Raw genomic sequence first — 17,833 nt, forward strand, 5'->3', positions numbered from 1 at the left:
CAATATCAACAAATACTACAATCTGTTTAGGTATGGAAGGTTATATGGCACATTTTCTAGTAGTTGATGTTCATCACACTGGACTGCATGGTAACAGAGAGCCATTATCAGGTGGCATTCTTAAGCATTTCAGAAATCTCACTCAGTAATTGCTTTATAGTGTTGATTATTTAGGAAACAAAATGAACAAAGCTTATCAATATTGATAATGTATCGATAATAAATGATCAATATTGATGTATTAGGCTACCTATAACAGTAGGGCTGGACAATATATTAATATATTGATATCATGATAAGGGAATAGATATAGTCTGGGATTTTGGATATCATATTAACATGATATGGCTTAAGTGTTTCTGGAAGGAAAAAATAGCAGATCTACAAGCTTACAACGCGTCGCATAATTGATATTATGGCCATTCGTAACAATATGATATCGTCACAATATCGAAATTGAGGTATTTCGTCAAAATCAGATTCTTTCCCAGTATCGCCCAGGCCTATTGTCCAGCCCTAGCACCAACCACAGGAGTATAAGTGTCTTGATTTACATAAGTGTAATGAATAAAGTGCTTTACTCCTCACAAGGTAATAGATTACAATCCAGAGACCAGCAACATGGAGAGAATGGGGACAGTGAAAGAGAGAAAAACTGAAATAGATAAAAACGCAGCATTTCCTGTGGTCGTTGCTGCAGGGGTGGGCAGGTCACCCACTGTGTCCTTCAAGAAGGAGCCGAATTGTGATGCTTTGGCAAACACCTGTATATCTGCACGTGTGCTTCTTCCAGTGTCATCCATAGTTACCACAGCCACCTGGAACCAGGATGAATCTGACTGACACAGCAGGGGTCCACCTTTGTCTCCCTGTGATTATGTTAATAGAAACAAAACCAGATATACAGGGTTCCTTACACATTTTCCATTTCAAAATTCCATACTTTTCCAGAATCAAATTTCCAGAATTCTCTGTCGATTCTTCAGACCATATTTGACATAAAGTATTAGCTACATGTAGATGCTTATTATGTAAATAAATACTTTTAAAACATTGAAAGTGGTTAACACTAAACCCATGCAATGCTAAAACAGAGCAATGTTATAGAGATTGTGTCATGTAAATCTTAACTAACTGTATACCTTACCCCTACAGTAACAGAAGGGATGGAATTCACCAGTGAACTAGAAAGGAGAACTAAAGTCTATTGACTTAGATTTATTTTATAAATTGACATAAATAACATAAAGTGCTTACCGGTTAAGCACTTATATTATGAATCTGTACTGTAGGAGCCATGCATTTGTTTATTGCAATTATGAATGTATTTATTGTTATTATGATGTTTATGTTTCGTTATGTTGATTATTTATGTATATTTGGTCAATTCACTATCACTGGTGTATGTGGATGATTGAGTCACGGCCATAGGGCGGACACCTGGTTACCTCAAAAACACCAGACAGAGAGAGAGAGTGTGTATGGGAGCAAATAAAGCTTTAAATGCTTTATTTGCTTTACTTATTTTGCTTTATTGTTTTGATCGCTGTGATTATCTTGCTATGAGTTTGAGAACCCTTTAGTACGTTCTTTATGTTGCTTTAATAAAACCCCTTAAACGCATTGTTTGGATCCAGCGAATCTTTCTTTTATTTACGGAGCACGTCGGACAATACAAATGGCCCATCTCATCGCCTCTCAGCGACTTAGTTAGTTTGGTCTCCTACAGTCGCATACATGTACATTTATAGAGAAGTACGGGCCTTAAACATGGAACTCCAAACACTATTTGGGGAAGTGTCCAAGGCTGTCATAGATACTCAATTGTCAGAATTGATCAAATAAATGTATGGTCTTGATCCAAGGCCAGGTTTCCTTATACAGAAAAGTTGTTTACTTTTCTGCATGAATGTTCAAACAAGTTTATGATTATTTGTAATGCTATGTACATGCAATTCTGCAACGGCAGGAAAAATCTTGTAAAATCAATTTATTTTTGAGAAATTCAAATTTTTATATTTTAGAAACAGAATAATGGCTACATGTTTTCCCATACTCTCTTTTCTTTTTTTCCATACTTATATAGACCTGGAAATTACTCAAATTAAATTCCATACGTTTCCATTAAATGTGATTATATTCATTAATTATGAAGAAAAAAGACTATGAAATAATAAATGATAATACATAAACTTTTTCCCCTAACATCTGGCATTCATAATTCATAAAAAGTATGAACATTCGCATATCTGCTACCTATTTCCCTGATAAAAATGTAACCTTTAAACCCTACTGAATATACTTTGTTGACCGAGGTCTCCCAGGGCTCTATACTTGAACATAATATTATAATAACTTTGCCGAAAATAGACGATCTACAAGCTCTCGTGTCACATTGTGACACATTGTGAGCTTGTAGATTGGATATTTTTGCCAGTTAACATGTAAGGACTGGAGGATGGTGATGGAATGTGATTTACCTGCTGAATGTCCATGGCATATGTACAGATGTTTTCAGAGTCAGAGTTGTTCCCACAACTTGTCACATTAGTCTCAATATCTCGTAGGACTGAGCCAGCATCCCCTGCAGTAATTACATGAATGTACAAGTGTGAATATACTGTAGTGAAGCAGTCAGTATGAGCACACTGCAAAAATCCTGAATCTTTTATTGAGCCTTTGAAGTAATTTTTCATTACTCAAAAGAAAATATCCATAATAACACTTTTTTGTTTTTCAAGAAAGCTCAGCTTGTTTCATGGATATTGACAAGATGGGTAAAATAATCTACTACAGGGTTAGGGTTACTACCCAGGTGCAGCACGCCCTGCCAGCAACCCAAGAAATATGTCTGAATTTTGACACAAATACAGATATGGTTTCAATGAGCAGAACGTTTTGACAATAATTCTACTGTCACCTCTGCTCTTGTTGCCATGACCCCAACCAGCCACCCAGCACTGGGTTCCGTTAGGAAAGGCTCTAGTACCGGACAGGTCCATACACACGGGTTGGATGTAATCACTGTTCCGGATTGGGTTAGCCAGCTCCAGTAATGCGATGTTGGAACCGGTCTTGTTGCTCATTGTAATGTTTAAGATGTCCGTCGACATCTCAAACACCTCCGAACCGTTCTCAAGGCGTGGGCCCAGGGAAACCTTCCACTCGGTGATATTTGGATTGAAGCTGTTGTGAAAATGAACACCATTTTGTTTTTGTCATCAGTGGCATTACTAAACAATGAATGGATAAAAACGGTCGGTCTACACAGCATTTACAAAAACAAAAGTTAGGGTTAGAAATGTACCTGGAGAAACACTGGGCAGCAGTGAGGACAAAGTTGTCTGCGATAATTGTTCCACTACAAATAAAGGTGCCATTTTTGTTAAGACTGGCCATCCAGGGCCAGGATCCCCCTGTTACAGCACCATTGACCCCATCCACACCACTGTTCAGTGGGGCACGACCACAAACTGACCCTGAATTACAAAAGAAGAAATAATTAGATATATAGATTCTTTCACTGTGTGAAGTTAGATAATAGACAGACAGACAGAGGTCTTGCTGATCTCACTTCCTTTTATAATAAAGAAAAAAAAATACTCACGAACTGGAACGGTTACTGGAACTGTTACTGTGATATTTTGTATTGTTGTAGCTATTGGTGAAGTTGTTGGTGGAGCGGGTAGACCAGGACAAGTGTAGCTGTTGTCAGCATCTGTCCCACTGGATGTGAACTCCACAAAACCAGGCTTGTCAGTGCTGATGTGAGAGTTAATCCAGGATTGGTAACGGGACACTCTGGAGTAAACCCCAGGCAGATTGGGACGAGCACAGCCAAAGCCAAAACTAACAACTCCAGATTGGACCCAGACGGAGCCCTTTTTGTTGACCATTGGACCTCCTGAGTCACCCTGGGAAAAATAATTTGCTGTTCAGGTCAAATTCCTCAATTGTTGTCAAATTGAGAAACATATGTCTAAACAAAGTATTATACCTGGCATGAGTCCTTGCCACCAGCCAACAAACCAGCACAGATCATGTTGTTTGTTATTGTACCCACTCCATTAAGACAGTTACATTGTCTATTCCCCAGAACTGGAACCTCTACTTCTTGTAATGTTTCAGGGAACGGCAAAGGTACTGAGGGACAGAGAAAGATAGTCATTGGTCAAACCTATGAACAAACTGTTTTCCCAATTATTCAAGCGATATGTTTCCAAATGAAACTTTCCCAATAATACAAGCAAAACTCACCTCCCTCCTGGATTCTACCCCAGCCAGTGACCCAGCTATCAGTACCATTGTTGAACACACTGTCATTGGCTGCCAGACAGACAGGTCTGATGTAGTCAGTGAAACTGACTGGTGAGGAGAGTCTGAGCAGAGCAATATCATTGTCACTGCTGCTGCTGTCATAACCTGGATGTAAAATGATTTGGGCAACATCTCTGGATACTTCATTTGGGTTGTCGCCCTCCAGATTCTGTCGACCCAAGGAAATCTTCCAGCTGAATGTATTTGCACTACATAAATGAGAAGCAGAAAACAAAAGAAAAAAACATCATGAGATCAAGGTAGCGGTACTATATGTTCCTATTCTTAAAGAACAGCCACGCAGAGCAATATCATTGTCACTGCAGCTGCTGTCATAACCTGGGTGTAAGACTATATCAGCAACACTTCTGGACTCTAGATGTGGGTTGCTGCCTTGTAGGTTCTGACGACCTAAGGATACTGACCACCGAAATGTACTTAAACAAGAGAGGAAAGAACAGAAAATGATTGATCATAGACCACATCAAGAAAAAGCCTTAAAAAAGCATGTAAGGTACACAAACTGCGTCTGCTTTATAAGAAAGACAGGAAAGAGATTGAGTAACTGGAACCCTAGCATCCCTATCTGGGATATGTCGTAATATGGGAACATTCGGGGGAACATTTGGTGAACATTCCGCACAAATGGCCACTCTACAAGCTCGCAACGCATCGGAATGTGAAGCGTTGGGCGTTTGTAAATCGGCTACTTTCGGCAGAGATTTGATGTAGGTGGGACAAATGAGGGGACAAAGTAAAGACCCATGGGGTATGCTGGTCAACGAAGTATACAGGGTTTGAGTACTTAATAATGATCTTTCATTATGTGGAATCAAAGACACACACGCGCGCACACACACACACACACACACACACAAAAATACACAAACACACACACGCACACACACACGCACGCACGCACGCACGCACACACACACACACACACACACACACACACACACACACACACACACACACACACACACACACACACACACACACACACACACACACACACACACACACACACACACACACACACACACACACACACACACACACACACAATGTTCCACTTTGCCCTGTTGTACCAACCTAGAGAAGCAGTGAGCAGCAGACATCACCCATTCCTTGTTAATGAGGGATCCACCACAGATATGGCCTCCGAACCTTTGCAGACTGGCCTGCCATGGCCAACTTCCTGCTGGAGCATCCTCACCTCCAACTATCCTGTTGTTGAGTGGAGTGATTCCACACACTAGACCAGAATCAATATTGATGGAAGTCAAACTATTAGAGAGTATTATAAATATTGGCAAACATACAAAGTATTTACTTTACTTCTGGCCAAACTGTTATTACTCCATACATACCTTCTGCACTTGGTAAAACTACAGCTGTTGGTTCTGTGGGAGTGGTTGTTATGGCTGGCACTGAGGTAACAGGAGCTGGTAGGCCAGGGCAGGTGTAGCTGTTGTCAGCATCTATCCCACTGGAGGTAAACTGGACGAAGCCTGGCTTGTCAGTTTGGATAAAGGAGTTGATCCAAGACTGGTAACGGGACACTCTGGAGTAAACCCCAGGCAGATTGGGACGAGCACAGCCAAAACCAAAACTAACAACTCCAGATTGGATCCAGACAGAGCCCTTTTTGTTGACCATTGGACCTCCTGAGTCACCCTGAGAAACAAGAGTATGTATGTCAAACTTTAAGCCAATTTACATGACATTCATTAAAGTGCAACCAAGAAAAGAAAAAAAAAAGAATCATGGTACTGTACTGGCCATCTGCTACTAGCTGTTGATGTCAGATTAACAGATAGTGACATCACCACACCAGGCAAAACCAGATGACCAGTTTAATATCATGCTTTTCACCACTGGGTGTCAGGCTTCACACAGATTTGGGTTTGGTTACATTTGAACAATTACCAGAACAAGTACAAATATCACACCTGGCATGAGTCCTTGCCTCCAGCCACCAAACCAGCACAGATCATGTTGTTTGTTATTCTACCCACTCCATTAAGACAATTACATTGTCTATTCCCCAGAACTGGAACCTCTACTTCTTGTAATGTTTTGGGGGACGGCAAAGGTACTGAGGGACAGAGAAATAAAGACATTGGTCAAACCTTTGAACAAACTGTTTTTACAATTAATCAAGCGATATGTTTCCAAATCAATCTTTCCCAATAATACAAGCAAAACTCACCTCCCTCGTTGATTCTACCCCAGCCAGTGACCCAGCTATCAGTACCACTTTTGAACACACTGTCATTGGCTGCCAGACAGGCAGGTCTTATGTAGTCAGTGAAACTGACTGGTGAGGAGAGTTTTAGCAGAGCAATATCATTGTCACTGCTGTCACTGTCATAGTTTGGATGTAAAACGATTTGGGCAACATCTCTGGACACTTCATTTGGGTTGTCGCCCTCCAGATTCTGTCGACCCAAGGAAATCTTCCAGCTGAATGTATTTGCACTACATAAATGAGAAGCAGAAAACAAAAGAAAAAAACATCATGAGATCAAAGTACTGGTACTGTATGTTCCTATTTTTAAAGAACAGCCACCTGGATGGGTGGCGAACACAGAACAAGATATGGGAGAAGTAAATCAGTCCTTCCCATGTTAGAAATGACATGCTAAAAATATCCACATCCAAAGAAAAAAAAGAGGCTGCATATTGAAAAGTAAACAGCAAAACATGAAAAAAAAACTTCTTTCCCTCCCGAGTTGTTATGTCATATACTTTATCATGTTAGTAACTAACCTGTTGAAGCAGTGAGCAGCAGACAGCACCCATTCCTTGTTAATGAGGGATCCACCACAGACATGGCCGCCGAACCTTTGCAGACTGGCCTGCCATGGCCAACTTCCTGCTGGAGCATCCTCACCTCCAACTATCCTATTGTTGAGTGGAGTGATTCCACACACTAGACCAGAATCAATATTGATGGAAGTCAAACCATTAGAGGGTATTATAAATATTGACAGAAATACAAAGTATTTACTTTACTTCTGGCCAAACTTGTATTACTCCATACTGTACATACCTTCTGCACTTGGTAAAACTACAGCTGTTGGTTCTGTGGGAGTGGTTGTTATGGCTGGCACTGAGGTAACAGGAGCTGGTAGGCCAGGGCAGGTGTAGCTGTTGTCAGCATCTATCCCACTGGAGGTAAACTGGACGAAGCCTGGCTTGTCAGTTTGGATAAAGGAGTTGATCCAAGACTGGTAACGGGACACTCTGGAGTAAACCCCAGGCAGATTGGGACGAGCACAGCCAAAACCAAAACTAACAACTCCAGATTGGATCCAGACAGAGCCCTTTTTGTTGACCATTGGACCTCCTGAGTCACCCTGAGAAACAAGAGTATGTATGTCAAACTTTAAGCCAATTTACATGACATTCATTAAAGTGCAACCAAGAAAAGAAAAAAAAAGAATCATGGTACTGTACTGGCCATCTGCTACTAGCTGTTGATGTCAGATTAACAGATAGTGACATCACCACACCAGGCAAAACCAGATGACCAGTTTAATATCATGCTTTTCACCACTGGGTGTCAGGCTTCACACAGATTTGGGTTTGGTTACATTTGAACAATTACCAGAACAAGTACAAATATCACACCTGGCATGAGTCCTTGCCTCCAGCCACCAAACCAGCACAGATCATGTTGTTTGTTATTTTACCCACTCCATTAAGACAATTACATTGTCTATTCCCCAGAACTGGAACCTCTACTTCTTGTAATGTTTTGGGGGACGGCAAAGGTACTGAGGGACAGAGAAATAAAGACATTGGTCAAACCTTTGAACAAACTGTTTTTACAATTAATCAAGCGATATGTTTCCAAATCAATCTTTCCCAATAATACAAGCAAAACTCACCTCCCTCGTTGATTCTACCCCAGCCAGTGACCCAGCTATCAGTACCACTGTTGAACACACTGTCATTGGCTGCCAGACAGGCAGGTCTTATGTAGTCAGTGAAACTGACTGGTGAGGAGAGTTTTAGCAGAGCAATATCATTGTCACTGCTGTCACTGTCATAGTTTGGATGTAAAACGATTTGGGCAACATCTCTGGACACTTCATTTGGGTTGTCGCCCTCCAGATTCTGTCGACCCAAGGAAATCTTCCAGCTGAATGTATTTGCACTACATAAATGAGAAGCAGAAAACAAAAGAAAAAAACATCATGAGATCAAAGTACCGGTACTGTATGTTCCTATTTTTAAAGAACAGCCACCTGGATGGGTGGCGAACACAGAACAAGATATGGGAGAAGTAAATCAGTCCTTCCCATGTTAGAAATGACATGCTAAAAATATCCACATCCAAAGAAAAAAAAGAGGCTGCATATTGAAAAGTAAACAGCAAAACATGAAAAAAAACTTCTTTCCCTCCCGAGTTGTTATGTCATATACTTTATCATGTTAGTAACTAACCTGTTGAAGCAGTGAGCAGCAGACAGCACCCATTCCTTGTTAATGAGGGATCCACCACAGACATGGCCGCCGAACCTTTGCAGACTGGCCTGCCATGGCCAACTTCCTGCTGGAGCATCCTCACCTCCAACTATCCTATTGTTGAGTGGAGTGATTCCACACACTAGACCAGAATCAATATTGATGGAAGTCAAACCATTAGAGGGTATTATAAATATTGACAGAAATACAAAGTATTTACTTTACTTCTGGCCAAACTTGTATTACTCCATACATACCTTCTGCACTTGGTAAAACTACAGCTGTTGGTTCTGTGGGAGTGGTTGTTATGGCTGGCACTGAGGTAACAGGAGCTGGTAGGCCAGGGCAGGTGTAGCTGTTGTCAGCATCTATCCCACTGGAGGTAAACTGGACGAAGCCTGGCTTGTCAGTTTGGATAAAGGAGTTGATCCAAGACTGGTAACGGGACACTCTGGAGTAAACCCCAGGCAGATTGGGACGAGCACAGCCAAAACCAAAACTAACAACTCCAGATTGGATCCAGACAGAGCCCTTTTTGTTGACCATTGGACCTCCTGAGTCACCCTGAGAAACAAGAGTATGTATGTCAAACTTTCAGCCAATTCACATGACATTCATTAAAGTGCAACCAAGAAAGGAAAAAAAAGAATCATGGTGCTGTACTGGCCATCTGCTACTAGCTGTTGATGTCAGATTAACAGATAGTGACATCACCACACCAGGCAAAACCAGATGACCAGTTTAATACCCTGCTTTTCACCACTGGGTGTCAGGCTTCACACAGATTTGGGTTTGGGGTTTGGTTACATTTGAACAATTACCAGAACAAGTACAAATATCACACCTGGCATGAGTCCTTGCCTCCAGCCACCAAACCAGCACAGATCATGTTGTTTGTTATTCTACCCACTCCATTAAGACAATTACATTGTCTATTCCCCAGAACTGGAACCTCTACTTCTTGTAATGTTTTGGGGGACGGCAAAGGTACTGAGGGACAGAGAAATAAAGACATTGGTCAAACCTTTGAACAAACTGTTTTTACAATTAATCAAGCGATATGTTTCCAAATCAATCTTTCCCAATAATACAAGCAAAACTCACCTCCCTCGTTGATTCTACCCCAGCCAGTGACCCAGCTATCAGTACCACTGTTGAACACACTGTCATTGGCTGCCAGACAGGCAGGTCTTATGTAGTCAGTGAAACTGACTGGTGAGGAGAGTTTTAGCAGAGCAATATCATTGTCACTGCTGTCACTGTCATAGTTTGGATGTAAAACGATTTGGGCAACATCTCTGGACACTTCATTTGGGTTGTCGCCCTCCAGATTCTGTCGACCCAAGGAAATCTTCCAGCTGAATGTATTTGCACTACATAAATGAGAAGCAGAAAACAAAAGAAAAAAACATCATGAGATCAAAGTACTGGTACTGTATGTTCCTATTTTTAAAGAACAGCCACCTGGATGGGTGGCGAACACAGAACAAGATATGGGAGAAGTAAATCAGTCCTTCCCATGTTAGAAATTACATGCTAAAAATATCCACATCCAAAGAAAAAAAAGAGGCTGCATATTGAAAAGTAAACAGCAAAACATGAAAAAAAAACTTCTTTCCCTCCCGAGTTGTTATGTCATATACTTTATCATGTTAGTAACTAACCTGTTGAAGCAGTGAGCAGCAGACAGCACCCATTCCTTGTTAATGAGGGATCCACCACAGACATGGCCGCCGAACCTTTGCAGACTGGCCTGCCATGGCCAACTTCCTGCTGGAGCATCCTCACCTCCAACTATCCTATTGTTGAGTGGAGTGATTCCACACACTAGACCAGAATCAATATTGATGGAAGTCAAACCATTAGAGGGTATTATAAATATTGACAGAAATACAAAGTATTTACTTTACTTCTGGCCAAACTTGTATTACTCCATACATACCTTCTGCACTTGGTAAAACTACAGCTGTTGGTTCTGTGGGTGTGGTTGTTATGGCTGGCACTGAGGTAACAGGAGCTGGTAGGCCAGGGCAGGTGTAGCTGTTGTCAGCATCTATCCCACTGGAGGTAAACTGGACGAAGCCTGGCTTGTCAGTTTGGATAAAGGAGTTGATCCAAGACTGGTAACGGGACACTCTGGAGTAAACCCCAGGCAGATTGGGACGAGCACAGCCAAAACCAAAACTAACAACTCCAGATTGGATCCAGACAGAGCCCTTTTTGTTGACCATTGGACCTCCTGAGTCACCCTGAGAAACAAGAGTATGTATGTCAAACTTTCAGCCAATTCACATGACATTCATTAAAGTGCAACCAAGAAAGGAAAAAAAAGAATCATGGTGCTGTACTGGCCATCTGCTACTAGCTGTTGATGTCAGATTAACAGATAGTGACATCACCACACCAGGCAAAACCAGATAATATCCTGCTTTTCACCACTGGGTGTCAGGCTTCACACAGATTTGGGTTTGGGGTTTGGTTACATTTGAACAATTACCAGAACAAGTACAAATATCACACCTGGCATGAGTCCTTGCCTCCAGCCACCAAACCAGCACAGATCATGTTGTTTGTTATTCTACCCACTCCATTAAGACAATTACATTGTCTATTCCCCAGAACTGGAACCTCTACTTCTTGTAATGTTTTGGGGGACGGCAAAGGTACTGAGGGACAGAGAAATAAAGACATTGGTCAAACCTTTGAACAAACTGTTTTTACAATTAATCAAGCGATATGTTTCCAAATCAATCTTTCCCAATAATACAAGCAAAACTCACCTCCCTCGTTGATTCTACCCCAGCCAGTGACCCAGCTATCAGTACCACTGTTGAACACACTGTCATTGGCTGCCAGACAGGCAGGTCTTATGTAGTCAGTGAAACTGACTGGTGAGGAGAGTTTTAGCAGAGCAATATCATTGTCACTGCTGTCACTGTCATAGTTTGGATGTAAAACGATTTGGGCAACATCTCTGGACACTTCATTTGGGTTGTCGCCCTCCAGATTCTGTCGACCCAAGGAAATCTTCCAGCTGAATGTATTTGCACTACATAAATGAGAAGCAGAAAACAAAAGAAAAAAACATCATGAGATCAAAGTACTGGTACTGTATGTTCCTATTTTTAAAGAACAGCCACCTGGATGGGTGGCGAACACAGAACAAGATATGGGAGAAGTAAATCAGTCCTTCCCATGTTAGAAATGACATGCTAAAAATATCCACATCCAAAGAAAAAAAAGAGGCTGCATATTGAAAAGTAAACAGCAAAACATGAAAAAAAAACTTCTTTCCCTCCCGAGTTGTTATGTCATATACTTTATCATGTTAGTAACTAACCTGTTGAAGCAGTGAGCAGCAGACAGCACCCATTCCTTGTTAATGAGGGATCCACCACAGACATGGCCGCCGAACCTTTGCAGACTGGCCTGCCATGGCCAACTTCCTGCTGGAGCATCCTCACCTCCAACTATCCTATTGTTGAGTGGAGTGATTCCACACACTAGACCAGAATCAATATTGATGGAAGTCAAACCATTAGAGGGTATTATAAATATTGACAGAAATACAAAGTATTTACTTTACTTCTGGCCAAACTTGTATTACTCCATACATACCTTCTGCACTTGGTAAAACTACAGCTGTTGGTTCTGTGGGAGTGGTTGTTATGGCTGGCACTGAGGTAACAGGAGCTGGTAGGCCAGGGCAGGTGTAGCTGTTGTCAGCATCTATCCCACTGGAGGTAAACTGGACGAAGCCTGGCTTGTCAGTTTGGATAAAGGAGTTGATCCAAGACTGGTAACGGGACACTCTGGAGTAAACCCCAGGCAGATTGGGACGAGCACAGCCAAAACCAAAACTAACAACTCCAGATTGGATCCAGACAGAGCCCTTTTTGTTGACCATTGGACCTCCTGAGTCACCCTGAGAAGCAAGAGTATTTATGTCAAACTTTCAGCCAATTCACATGACATTCATTAAAGTGCAACCAAGAAAGAAAAAAAAAGAATCATGGTACTGTACTGGCCATCTGCTACTAGCTGTTGATGTCAGATTAACAGATAGTGACATCACCACACCAGGCAAAACCAGATGACCAATTTAATATCCTGATTTTCACCACTGGGTGTCAGGCTTCACACAGATTTGGGTTTGGGGTTTGGTTACATCTGAACAATTACCAGAACAAGTACAAATATCACACCTGGCATGAGTCCTTGCCTCCAGCCACCAAACCAGCACAGATCATGTTGTTTGTTATTCTACCCACTCCATTAAGACAATTACATTGTCTATTCCCCAGAACTGGAACCTCTACTTCTTGTAATGTTTTGGGGGACGGCAAAGGTACTGAGGGACAGAGAAATAAAGACATTGGTCAAACCTATAAACAAACAGTTTTTCCAATTAATCAAGTGATATGTTTCCAAATCAATCTTTCCCAATAATACAAGCAAAACTCACCTCCCTCGTTGATTCTACCCCAGCCAGTGACCCAGCTATCAGTACCACTGTTGAACACACTGTCATTGGCTGCCAGACAGGCAGGTCTTATGTAGTCAGTGAAACTGACTGGTGAGGAGAGTTTTAGCAGAGCAATATCATTGTCACTGCTGTCACTGTCATAGTTTGGATGTAAAACGATTTGGGCAACATCTCTGGACACTTCATTTGGGTTGTCGCCCTCCAGATTCTGTCGACCCAAGGAAATCTTCCAGCTGAATGTATTTGCACTACATAAATGAGAAGCAGAAAACAAAAGAAAAAAACATCATGAGATCCGGTACTGTATGTTCCTATTTTTAAAGAACAGCCACCTGGATGGGTGGCGAACACAGAACAAGATATGGGAGAAGTAAATCAGTCCTTCCCATGTTAGAAATGACATGCTAAAAATATCCACATCCAAAGAAAAAAAAGAGGCTGGATATTGAAAAGTAAACAGCAAAACATGAAAAAAAAACTTCTTTCCCTCCTGAGTTGTTATGTCATATACTTTATCATGTTAGTAACTAACCTGTTGAAGCAGTGAGCAGCAGACAGCACCCATTCCTTGTTAATGAGGGATCCACCACAGACATGGCCACCGAACCTTTGCAGACTGGCCTGCCATGGCCAACTTCCTGCTGGAGCATCCTCACCTCCAACTATCCTATTGTTGAGTGGAGTGATTCCACACACTAGACCAGAATCAATATTGATGGAAGTCAAACTATTAGAGGGTATTATAAATATTGACAAAAATACAAAGTATTTACTTTACTTCTGGCCAAACTTGTATTACTCCACACATACCTTCTGCACTTGGTAAAACTACAGCTGTTGGTTCTGTGGGAGTGGTTGTTATGGCTGGCACTGAGGTAACAGGAGCTGGTAGGCCAGGGCAGGTGTAGCTGTTGTCAGCATCTATCCCACTGGAGGTAAACTGGACGAAGCCTGGCTTGTCAGTTTGGATAAAGGAGTTGATCCAAGACTGGTAACGGGACACTCTGGAGTAAACCCCAGGCAGATTGGGACGAGCACAGCCAAAACCAAAACTAACAACTCCAGATTGGATCCAGACAGAGCCCTTTTTGTTGACCATTGGACCTCCTGAGTCACCCTGAGAAGCAAGAGTATTTATGTCAAACTTTCAGCCAATTCACATGACATTCATTAAAGTGCAACCAAGAAAGAAAAAAAAAAGAATCATGGTACTGTACTGGCCATCTGCTACTAGCTGTTGATGTCAGATTAACAGATAGTGACATCACCACACCAGGCAAAACCAGATGACCAGTTTAATATCCTGATTTTCACCACTGGGTGTCAGGCTTCACACAGATTTGGGTTTGGGGTTTGGTTACATTTGAACAATTACCAGAACAAGTACAAATATCACACCTGGCATGAGTCCTTGCCTCCAGCCACCAAACCAGCACAGATCATGTTGTTTGTTATTCTACCCACTCCATTAAGACAATTACATTGTCTATTCCCCAGAACTGGAACCTCTACTTCTTGTAATGTTTTGGGGGACGGCAAAGGTACTGAGGGACAGAGAAATAAAGACATTGGTCAAACCTATAAACAAACTGTTTTTCCAATTTATCAAGCGATATGTTTCCAAATCAATCTTTCCCAATAATACAAGCAAAACTCACCTCCCTCGTTGATTCTACCCCAGCCAGTGACCCAGCTATCAGTACCACTGTTGAACGCACTGTCATTGGCTGCCAGACAGGCAGGTCTTATGTAGTCAGTGAAACTGACTGGTGAGGAGAGTTTTAGCAGAGCAATATCATTGTCACTGCTGTCACTGTCATAGTTTGGATGTAAAACGATTTGGGCAACATCTCTGGACACTTCATTTGGGTTGTCGCCCTCCAGATTCTGTCGACCCAAGGAAATCTTCCAGCTGAATGTATTTGCACTACATAAATGAGAAGCAGAAAACAAAAGAAAAAAACATCATGAGATCCGGTATTGTATGTTCCTATTTTTAAAGAACAGCCACCTGGATGGGTGGCGAACACAGAACAAGATATGGGAGAAGTAAATCAGTCCTTCCCATGTTAGAAATGACATGCTAAAAATATCCACATCCAAAGAAAAAAAAGAGGCTGCATATTGAAAAGTAAACAGCAAAACATGAAAAAAAAACTTCTTTCCCTCCTGAGTTGTTATGTCATATACTTTATCATGTTAGTAACTAACCTGTTGAAGCAGTGAGCAGCAGACAGCACCCATTCCTTGTTAATGAGGGATCCACCACAGACATGGCCGCCGAACCTTTGCAGACTGGCCTGCCATGGCCAACTTCCTGCTGGAGCATCCTCACCTCCAACTATCCTATTGTTGAGTGGAGTGATTCCACACACTAGACCAGAATCAATATTGATGGAAGTCAAACTATTAGAGGGTATTATAAATATTGACAAAAATACAAAGTATTTACTTTACTTCTGGCCAAACTTGTATTACTCCAATATACATACCTTCTGCACTTGGTAAAACTACAGCTGTTGGTTCTGTGGGAGTGGTTGTTATGGCTGGCACTGAGGTAACAGGAGCTGGTAGGCCAGGGCAGGTGTAGCTGTTGTCAGCATCTATCCCACTGGAGGTAAACTGGACGAAGCCTGGCTTGTCAGTTTGGATAAAGGAGTTGATCCAAGACTGGTAACGGGACACTCTGGAGTAAACCCCAGGCAGATTGGGACGAGCACAGCCAAAACCAAAACTAACAACTCCAGATTGGATCCAGACAGAGCCCTTTTTGTTGACCATTGGACCTCCTGAGTCACCCTGAGAAGCAAGAGTATTTATGTCAAACTTTCAGCCAATTCACATGACATTCATTAAAGTGCAACCAAGAAAGAAAAAAAAAGAATCATGGTACTGTACTGGCCATCTGCTACTAGCTGTTGATGTCAGATTAACAGATAGTGACATCACCACACCAGGCAAAACCAGATGACCAGTTTAATATCCTGATTTTCACCACTGGGTGTCAGGCTTCACACAGATTTGGGTTTGGGGTTTGGTTACATTTGAACAATTACCAGAACAAGTACAAATATCACACCTGGCATGAGTCCTTGCCTCCAGCCACCAAACCAGCACAGATCATGTTGTTTGTTATTCTACCCACTCCATTAAGACAATTACATTGTCTATTCCCCAGAACTGGAACCTCTACTTCTTGTAATGTTTTGGGGGACGGCAAAGGTACTGAGGGACAGAGAAATAAAGACATTGGTCAAACCTATAAACAAACTGTTTTTCCAATTAATCAAGCGATATGTTTCCAAATCAATCTTTCCCAATAATACAAGCAAAACTCACCTCCCTCGTTGATTCTACCCCAGCCAGTGACCCAGCTATCAGTACCACTGTTGAACACACTGTCATTGGCTGCTAGACAGGCAGGTCTTATGTAGTCAGTGAAAATGACTGGTGAGGAGAGTTTTAGCAGAGCAATATCATTGTCACTGCTGTCACTGTCATAGTTTGGATGTAAAACGATTTGGGCAACATCTCTGGACACTTCATTTGGGTTGTCGCCCTCCAGATTCTGTCGACCCAAGGAAATCTTCCAGCTGAATGTATTTGCACTACATAAATGAGAAGCAGAAAGCAAAAGAAAAAAACATCATGAGATCCGGTACTGTATGTTCCTATTTTTAAAGAACAGCCACCTGGATGGGTGGCGAACACAGAACAAGATATGGGAGAAGTAAATCAGTCCTTCCCATGTTAGAAATGACATGCTAAAAATATCCACATCCAAAGAAAAAAAAGAGGCTGCATATTGAAAAGTAAACAGCAAAACATGAAAAAAAAACTTCTTTCCCTCCTGAGTTGTTATGTCATATACTTTATCATGTTAGTAACTAACCTGTTGAAGCAGTGAGCAGCAGACAGCACCCATTCCTTGTTAATGAGGGATCCACCACAGACATGGCCGCCGAACCTTTGCAGACTGGCCTGCCATGGCCAACTTCCTGCTGGAGCATCCTCACCTCCAACTATCCTATTGTTGAGTGGAGTGATTCCACACACTAGACCAGAATCAATATTGATGGAAGTCAAACTATTAGAGGGTATTATAAATATTGACAAAAATACAAAGTATTTACTTTACTTCTGGCCAAACTTGTATTACTCCAATATACATACCTTCTGCACTTGGTAAAACTACAGCTGTTGGTTCTGTGGGAGTGGTTGTTATGGCTGGCACTGAGGTAACAGGAGCTGGTAGGCCAGGGCAGGTGTAGCTGTTGTCAGCATCTATCCCACTGGAGGTAAACTGGACGAAGCCTGGCTTGTCAGTTTGGATAAAGGAGTTGATCCAAGACTGGTAACGGGACACTCTGGAGTAAACCCCAGGCAGATTGGGACGAGCACAGCCAAAACCAAAACTAACAACTCCAGATTGGATCCAGACAGAGCCCTTTTTGTTGACCATTGGACCTCCTGAGTCACCCTGAGAAGCAAGAGTATTTATGTCAAACTTTCAGCCAATTCACATGACATTCATTAAAGTGCAACCAAGAA

The 17,833-nt window shown here is 41.8% G+C and overlaps 1 protein-coding gene across 1 annotated transcript in view; it reads right to left on the reverse strand.

Annotated features, from left to right (window-relative positions):
* Window positions 1-480: 480 nt before the first annotated feature.
* Window positions 481-17,833, reverse strand: part of LOC308105061 (uncharacterized protein) — a gene marked incomplete at its 5' end in the record, with an annotated part of 42,499 nt that continues 25,146 nt past the window's right edge. The window contains 37 exons of the mRNA XM_080455694.1: window positions 481-869; window positions 2,481-2,584; window positions 2,921-3,186; window positions 3,308-3,479; window positions 3,608-3,914; window positions 3,998-4,143; window positions 4,258-4,526; window positions 5,413-5,607; window positions 5,687-5,997; window positions 6,273-6,418; window positions 6,533-6,801; window positions 7,093-7,255; window positions 7,376-7,682; window positions 7,957-8,102; window positions 8,217-8,485; window positions 8,776-8,938; window positions 9,054-9,360; window positions 9,641-9,786; window positions 9,901-10,169; window positions 10,461-10,623; window positions 10,739-11,045; window positions 11,317-11,462; window positions 11,577-11,845; window positions 12,137-12,299; window positions 12,415-12,721; window positions 13,002-13,147; window positions 13,262-13,530; window positions 13,815-14,009; window positions 14,089-14,399; window positions 14,681-14,826; window positions 14,941-15,209; window positions 15,494-15,688; window positions 15,771-16,081; window positions 16,362-16,507; window positions 16,622-16,890; window positions 17,175-17,369; window positions 17,452-17,762. Coding sequence (XP_080311820.1) covers window positions 600-869; window positions 2,481-2,584; window positions 2,921-3,186; window positions 3,308-3,479; window positions 3,608-3,914; window positions 3,998-4,143; window positions 4,258-4,526; window positions 5,413-5,607; window positions 5,687-5,997; window positions 6,273-6,418; window positions 6,533-6,801; window positions 7,093-7,255; window positions 7,376-7,682; window positions 7,957-8,102; window positions 8,217-8,485; window positions 8,776-8,938; window positions 9,054-9,360; window positions 9,641-9,786; window positions 9,901-10,169; window positions 10,461-10,623; window positions 10,739-11,045; window positions 11,317-11,462; window positions 11,577-11,845; window positions 12,137-12,299; window positions 12,415-12,721; window positions 13,002-13,147; window positions 13,262-13,530; window positions 13,815-14,009; window positions 14,089-14,399; window positions 14,681-14,826; window positions 14,941-15,209; window positions 15,494-15,688; window positions 15,771-16,081; window positions 16,362-16,507; window positions 16,622-16,890; window positions 17,175-17,369; window positions 17,452-17,762 — 8,343 coding nt within the window. The 3' untranslated portion in view covers window positions 481-599. The remainder of the gene's footprint in view (window positions 870-2,480; window positions 2,585-2,920; window positions 3,187-3,307; window positions 3,480-3,607; window positions 3,915-3,997; window positions 4,144-4,257; window positions 4,527-5,412; window positions 5,608-5,686; window positions 5,998-6,272; window positions 6,419-6,532; window positions 6,802-7,092; window positions 7,256-7,375; window positions 7,683-7,956; window positions 8,103-8,216; window positions 8,486-8,775; window positions 8,939-9,053; window positions 9,361-9,640; window positions 9,787-9,900; window positions 10,170-10,460; window positions 10,624-10,738; window positions 11,046-11,316; window positions 11,463-11,576; window positions 11,846-12,136; window positions 12,300-12,414; window positions 12,722-13,001; window positions 13,148-13,261; window positions 13,531-13,814; window positions 14,010-14,088; window positions 14,400-14,680; window positions 14,827-14,940; window positions 15,210-15,493; window positions 15,689-15,770; window positions 16,082-16,361; window positions 16,508-16,621; window positions 16,891-17,174; window positions 17,370-17,451; window positions 17,763-17,833) is intronic.

This window comes from Gymnoscopelus braueri (genome assembly GCF_963280865.1).
Source record: "Gymnoscopelus braueri genome assembly, chromosome: 17".
Lineage (NCBI taxonomy): Eukaryota > Metazoa > Chordata > Actinopteri > Myctophiformes > Myctophidae > Gymnoscopelus > Gymnoscopelus braueri.